This window comes from Mus caroli, unplaced genomic scaffold (genome assembly GCF_900094665.2).
Source record: "Mus caroli unplaced genomic scaffold, CAROLI_EIJ_v1.1 scaffold_8773_1, whole genome shotgun sequence".
Classification (NCBI taxonomy): Eukaryota; Metazoa; Chordata; class Mammalia; order Rodentia; family Muridae; genus Mus; species Mus caroli.
In genome coordinates, this window is record NW_018390017.1 from 33,693 (window position 1) to 41,536 (window position 7,844).

Sequence of the window (7,844 nt, forward strand, 5' to 3'; positions counted from 1 at the left end):
CCCCCCCCTCTTTTTCTGGTTCAGGAAGAATTAAACAACTTTGTGCCTCTTGGTTTGCTAGCAAGTGACCCCTTAGTCAAAAAGTAAAGAGCCCAAGTAACTAATTTTCTTTTTTAATCTCCTCCTGCTATCATCAGGAGTTAAATGCAAGAAGTCATCAGCTTTTGGACTAGGAAGAGCAAAACCAAGTTAACTGACAAAAACCATCAGGTTCTACCCCCAGAAAAGTAAGAGAGAGTTAAATCATGAGAAGCCAGCAGTTTCTGGGCCCCAGAATAGCCAGAGGTCTTCATTCTTTTTCCTTTATCAGTCTCTGTGTCCCACCTCAGTACTTGAGTGTAAGAGCTGGAACCCCAGCAAATTGCCTCTTCTTCCTGTCTATTCATATGAGAGTTGGGTGTATTCTATCTCTGATTCATTCTCTGATTTTTAACATTGTCTTCCCCTCAAAGTTTAGAAGTTACTTTTAACAACGGTTGCTTTATTCTACAAACTAAGGTTACCTTCTTTATTTGGGATTAAAGATCTATTCTAGGGCTGAGCCATGCCACAACTAAAATCAGTTGGGTTTTTTGTTTGTTTATTTTTGTTGTTTGTTTGTTTTCAGTAAGTAACACAATCTCAAGGCTCACAGTGTGAATAAATATCTTGTGATATGTATTTCTAGATTTGAAATTTAAAACTGCATGCACATCATGCCCTTATTGTTGGAACTGTTCAACCTGAACATCTCCATGTTGTTATAAAAAGAGGTAATACATAGTAATGGAGAATATTATGGTCTTTAAGAGACCTGAGAAATTTTCACCAATGGAAGACAGTGGATATATCAACCATGCCAAGGCAGGTCTTGTGTTGGGCTGCATGAGAATGGAATCCAATATATATATGTCACGTGCACATACATACACACACAAACACAAACACACGCACACACACACACACTTTTGGTTAAAGTTTTGTTATTCTTTTGTGCTTTTCTATTTTATTTTCTAGGTTTTGAGTAATTTGTTGTTTTTTAGGATTTAGTTTGTTTTTTGAGAAAGAACTTACATTTTGGTAGGTTGATAGCAGGGGAAGATCTGGAGAGACTTGGGGAAGTTAAAGATCCAAATATATTCAAATTTAAAAATATATTTAAATATAATGAAATATATTATGCAAACATAAAAAAATCAATGAAATAAAATAAAGCAGTAGTTCAAAAGAGATAGAAGGAGAGAGAGAGAGAGAGAGAAAGAGAGAGAAACAGACACTTTGACTTTTCATTCTCTAAAGGCATGGTAGTTCTTATTACAGTACCCAGATGTCCAGCTTTAGTTTACCATCTGGATGCTAATACTGAATGGCATGAATGGACTAACTTCCTTCTGCTCATGTCTCCTATACAGACTCCTTTATCTGTTTGCAGTCAAAGTTGTACACTTGGATATAGGAAATCACCCATTGAAGGGAAAACATTCTGTTGTTATGATTGTATCCCATGTCCAGATGGAGAGATTGCAAATGAAACAGGTATTTTTAAGATGAATATGAATGTGGAAGTTTTTGGAAATGGTTCTGAATGTGGAAATATTGCACCACAGGATAGGGATGAGTAACACAATACCTAAAGACACAGTTATGTTTATTTAGCTAACTCCTAATAGTTTAAAACAAGTTCTTGTTGAGTGGTGGTAACAAAGGTTTAAATCCCAAATCTCAGTATGTGGATCTCAGAGTTCAAGGCCATCCTGATTTACAGAGTGAGTTCCAGGACAGCCAGGGCTGCACAGAGAAACTCTGTCTTGAAACACAAAACAAAAAACAAACAAAAATCGTGAGTTCAACCCAGAAATTTTTATTTCTGTTGGTTGCTAGTTTATTGGTTGGTGGGTTGGTTTGCCCATATTGGTCTCAAACTCCTTGGCTCCTGCAGTCCTCCAGGCTCAGTCTCCTGGATGACTAAGACTGCAGGAGTGTTTTACATCTGGTCCAACTTTGTCTTCTGCAAAACAGCACTGAGTTTAGTGTCTCTTCTTTGTACCCTGCTTTTCACTAACAGTTCTTTGCAGCTTTAGCAGTATTAATGAGTAAAGTTAGCACTCCCTATATACTGTAAATAGTTAGTGCTCTCAGTATAACCCAAACTATGAGATGCATTATAAAGTATGACCTTGTTTCATACTTACAGTAAATAGTAATGATAACCCACATTTTACTCACAAGGAAATTAAATTTCAGAGAAACTATATAAATTGCTATGATCATACAACCTAGAGAAAGCTGAGATAAAATACAGAGGAATTGTCAAATAAGAGAAACTGCTAAAAGCATTGTATTAGTGTGATATTGGTGGCAGATACAGCACTTCTTTACTGGGATTCTGGGACCCTGGGACCCTGGGTCCATGAGATCCTGGGATCATTTCCTATGGTGAATAGCAGAACACCATAAATATGTGTTTATGACTAAATAAGTATTTGCCATATGATTTAATAACTTTCTTTGTAATTACTTTGATACTTATGGGAGTTTTCATTTTGTATTCCCTTGTACTGTACACTAGCATGAGGCCACTGTACAATCAAGCACAGTGGGATCCCAAAGGATGAGTGATTTGCGGGTTTGTGAGTGATGTGCAGGTCTGTGAGTGATGTGCAGGTCTGTGAGTGATGTACAGGTCTGTGACTGATGTGTAGGGCTGTGACTGATGTTCAGGTATGCTCTGCCTACTGTCCCTGATTGTCCAGCTGTCACTTCTTCCTTAAGAGGATTTCAATTGCAAAGCCTTCCCAGAGCACAGCAGCAATGCTTCCTACCAACCTTTTATTTTATTTTTTTGTATCCTTACTTCACATCTAATACCTATTTCAAAACAGGTGTTTTATCATGACCATTTTATTCTCCTGAATGAAAATTTTACTTACCAAAATTCTATTTAAAATAATGTTCTTTGCTTTTTTGGTAGCAAAGTAGTGGTAGGACTGACTACTTCCTCAGTGCTGGTCTTGCAGACAAGCACTACCAAGTCCTTGTTCTTTATACTTTTTGTTTAAATTAACTTTATATTGGTTCTTTGTGGATTTCGCATCATACCCCCAAACCCCACCCATCTTTCCATATCCTTGTGTCCATGCTCTTCCCTTGCAACCTCCACTGTCCCAAACAAACAAACAAACAAACAAACAAAAAAACCCTTTTGCTGTGGAAGCTGTAATGTGTTCCAATCAGTTCCAAGGTACACCCATATGTCCACACATCTTTGTTTGCCAATGTTCATTGCAATGACTTGTTGGGATGCTCTGAGCCTCTGGTTGCTGATACTCTATCAAAACTGGAAGCTCACTTGGACTCCTCTCAGATATCCTGTTGTCCAGTGTCAGGAGTTCCTATAGTTTTGGATAAATAGGACCAGCCCCTTCATGAACTCCAGCACTTTATAATGCAGTAGAGGTGAGGGTAAGCAAATTCAAAGCAGTGAATCTGGGCCTGAAAAGTATCTGAGATGGTAACCCACCAGCTTTCCTGCTTTCATTCCCTTGGGGCCAGCTCAAGAGCAAATCCTAATAGGAGGGTCAGCTCTACCCTGCTGAACAGGTGATGTTAAGGGCCTATTCTCCCAAGTGCTGCAGCTGGTGAGGGATAAGACCAGTTCTCCCATTCTCATGATCACAGGGCCTGCTCTTCTGCCTGCCATAGATGGCAGGGGACAAGGGAGGGTAGAAGGGAGTTTCTCCTTGGGCAGTACCACTGACCAGCAGATATGGGGCAGGGCTGGCTCTGCCACACTCGTGTCTTTGGGGCTAGCTCATATGCAACCCTCACACCCAGTGTCAGCTCTACTCTGCTGACCAGGCAAGGTTCATTGCCTGTTCTTCTGAGTACTGCAGCAGATAAAGGGTATGGACAGCTCTCCTGCTCTGATGACCTTGAGGCTAACTCTCTTACCTGCTGTATGTGGGNAGGGGTAATGAGGAGGGCATCTCTCCCTCACCCATGTCACCTCCTGGAAGATAAGTGCTGGCCAGCTCTGCCATTCTCATGCCCTTGTAACTGGCTCAGTTTTACCCCACACCCCAACACCAGGGTCAGCTCTATTGTGCTGCTCATAGGTAGAACAGTGCTCTCTCTCTCTCCTGAGTTCTGCAGCTGGTTATGAACAGTAGGGGGTTATCTCTCCCTCATCCTACTCTACTGCAGAGACAGAAGGTGGGGTTCATGACTGATCTGTTACTCCAGAGGTGTGCAGGGCCCACACTCCCAAGTAATACATCTGGCCAGGGATGGAGTCAGCTCTCCTGTTTTCATGTCCCCAGGGCCAGCTCTTCCACAGTGTCTAGGTGAGGGATGGGACTATTTCTTTACACCCCTCAGACATCAAGATACTCTAAGTGGCAGGCCAGACCAGAATCATCAGCCTGGCCTTGGTAAAAGATTCCTGCTGCATCAGGACCTAAACAGAGTACCAGGTGGCAAAACCTTGTTCCTGAGGGTTGTTTCTCACTACCCTCCAGTCTCCAATTCTACCTAAATTCTATGTGTCCATACCTTTTTTCTCTTTTTCTCGTCCAGTTTTCCACCACCTAATTGCTCCTGTTTGTGGTGCACTGGATCTCTTCGTGTCTAAAGTGGTCTCCAGAGTGANCTCAAGACCTGTTTCCTGCTCATGCTTTATGGTGCCAGGAAAGCATTANCTCTGGCACAGTCTGCCCTCTCCCCAGCCCTGCACAGTGCTGGACTCATGGTTGTCTCTTTGTCCCCAGGCTAGCTTCCTGTCCAGACCCAATGGGATCAGTCTGGTGGTCATTTTGGGCTTCTTCCTCATCAGGACTGTGAGGTTCAGTCCAAGAAACAGTTCTTTTAGTCTCTGGCTTGCTCCTGGTCCTCGGAGCCATTGTACTTTCTGTAGCACTGGACTGGTGGTCTCTCGAGCTCTCTATTTTCGGGGGCAGAGTGTTAGGCTACTAATCATAGGTTAGATCACTGAAGGTAGCCTTTGTCTCTCTCTTCTCTGCCACATACTGATGCAGAAGTGACACAGCAGCCACACTTGCAACCCTTCTAGGAGCTGGCCTTGCTCTGTACTATGATGAACTGCAAATACCACCATTTTCTCAGAGAAAGAATATATTGATAGATAACAAGACAAGAAAATATATCTACCTCTGTGGGGCAATGGGCTATGCACAGACAGCCTAATCTCCAGTCAANCTGAGGTCTAAACCCCGGTGAAACCTGTTGGGTGTTAATTCCCACCTACATGGGATAGTAGGTGTTTCCTCATATCTCCTGGACCCCTGGCTCCTGTCGAAGTTGCTGCCCCTATAGACCCCACAGGAGAGTCTTGTGGCTTTCAGTCACCTACACAAAGTCCCAAGCTTCTGACCTTCAGGCTAGACTACTCTCAGGTACCTAACAACAGCAAGATATCAAGCCCACTACAAGAGGGGCTGCTTGGCCTCTCNAATTCTTAAGCTTTTACATTCCTTTCTCTCCCTCTTACTCTCTAAGATTTCCCTCTCTCTCTTTAAGCTTTCTGACTCTAGCCCTTTTTCTCTCTCTGCTTTTTCCCCTTCTCTCCTCTTGGCCATGGCCAGTCTCTCTCTTTCTACCTTTTCTCTTTCCCCCTGCCTTTCTACAATAAAGCTCTAAAACCAAAGACTGTCTCTGTTCATCAAGTCCCGCTGTGCTTGGATGATGAGATAGGCCTTCTAATAAGCCACTAACAAGCCACTTCTAACCTCCGGGTGGAAAGCCTTCCTGTGTTCCAGCCACAGACCAGACNTAGNACTCTCACATGCTTGGGAACCTCTCTCCCTCTGCCCTCTTCCCAAATCTCCGGAGCCTAGTGTGTCACCCTGGGGCCCTTATTCTGTTCTCAGCTCCTCTGCAGTATCCAGTGTATCCAGTGTGGGATACCAGAGACTGAGAACATGGTACTGGGGGCTGCCCCTTGTCTACCCCTTATTGTGTGGGGTCAGTGACTTCACACAGCCAGATGCCCACCTGGGGCTACCTGGAAAGCATCCGGCAGTCTTCCTGTGTCTGCCTGCCCAGAGCACAGGAACTCTGGCCTTACACAGGCTCTCCCCCTTCTTCTGCTATACCCACAGCCCCCATACCTCATACTTTCTAGGAATACCATCTCTTTAAAGTTCCTTTAGTTTTACCTAATATGCTGTGACAATCTTTCCCTCTTCACCCCATAGAAGTATTTTCTGTGCCATCAACAGAAGGCTTGCTGTTTCCCAGGATATGTGCCCGAATCTCTTTTTCTTCATATTCTTACATCTACCAAGTATTGAAGTACATTATCCTTGAACTTCAATACTTATACTTTTCATAATCTTGAATGATATTTTTATGTGCTATGTCTTAAAATACTAATTTTGAAAAAGCAATTTGTAATTTTGCAAGTTTCCATTTACTGTAAATAAGGAATTTGGGGGTGATATAAACTCCTAGTACTAAATAATTCTGAGAAAAGTATTTCTCTCATTACCTTGCATTTAGCACATTTTGTACTGGGAATACAACCCAAACCCTTATATATGCTAAGAATGTGCTCTAAATGGATACTCAGCTGTGTCCACAGGTCATGCATTTACCACTATAAGAATGTTTCATTGTGTGAACTAAATTCAATCTGGCTCAAAATATACCTTTTTTTTATTGTATATTCAATTTATTTACAAATCAAATGTTATCCTCTTTCCCAGTTACCCCTTATCCCATTCTCCCTCCCCCTGTTATTATGAGAGTGCTCCCCAATCCACCCACCTACTCCTACCTCACCGCCCTGGCATTCCCTTACACTGGGACATCAAGCATTTAGAGGACCAAGAGCCTCTCCTCCCATTGATACCAGATAAGGCCATCCTCTGCCACATATGCAGCTGGAGCCATGGATTCCTCAATGTGTACTCTGGTTGATGGTTTAGTTCCTGGGAGCTCAGGGGTGGGGGGTCTGTTTGGTGTATATTGTTGTTCTTTCTATGGAGTTGCAAGCCTCTTATGCTATATTCCTTAACTCCTCCACTGGGGTCACTGTGCTTAGGACAATGTTTGGCTGCAAGTATCCACATCTGTATTTGTCAGGCAGAGCCTCTCAGGAGACATCTATGTCAGGCTCCTGTCAGCAAGCACTTCTTGGCATCCACAATAGTGTCTGAGTTTGGTGACTGTTTATGGGATGGATCCCTAGTTGTGGCTGTCTCTGGATGGCCTTTCCTTCAGTCTTTGCTCCATATTTGGTCCACTTATTTCCTTTAGTCAGGAGCAATTCTGGGTTAAAAATTTGGATGTGAGTGGGTGACCCCATCCTTCAACAAAGGGCCTTGCCTAAACTCTGGATATCGTCTCTACAGGTTCTTTCTTCCCTTTGTTTGGTATTTCAGCTAATGTCATTCCCTTTGTGTTCTGGGAAACTCTTGCTTTCCTGGCATCTGGGCCTTTCTGGTGGCTACCACCAGTTCCACATCTCCCATTGCTACANACCTCTGGTCAATTTCCTGACATTCTATCTATCATCCCTGTCTCCTCCCATACCTGATNCTGTCCCTATTTTCCCCTCCCCATCAATAGATTCAAATTTGCATTCTATGTCCCACTGGCTTTTCAGTGGCTGCTAGAACATTTCATCTATGCTCCTGTAGGAGTAAACCAGTTTTATTTTCTGTGTATCATTTTTTCTTCAAACCACCAATGTCTAGCTACTTATGTCAAATGATAGATTCTTCAAAATCAAAGGGAAGAATGAGCTGAACTGGTAATCAAGCACCTTGACTTTGGATCATGACTAAAAAGAATCCACTATCCCTGAAAACAACCTTTGTATGCCACTGGAAAAACCTGATTTGAAC

The 7,844-nt window shown here is 42.8% G+C and overlaps 1 protein-coding gene and 1 pseudogene across 1 annotated transcript in view; one reads left to right on the forward strand and one right to left on the reverse strand.

Annotated features, from left to right (window-relative positions):
* LOC110288433 (vomeronasal type-2 receptor 26-like) overlaps nucleotides 1–7,844 on the forward strand; it is a 36,226-nt gene that overhangs the window by 25,930 nt on the left and 2,452 nt on the right. Inside the window, exon 5 of the mRNA XM_021154788.1 lies at nucleotides 1,392–1,515. Within this exon, the coding sequence (XP_021010447.1) occupies nucleotides 1,392–1,515 (124 nt within the window). The remainder of the gene's footprint in view (nucleotides 1–1,391; nucleotides 1,516–7,844) is intronic.
* Nucleotides 4,935–5,054, reverse strand: LOC115030316 (annotated as a pseudogene).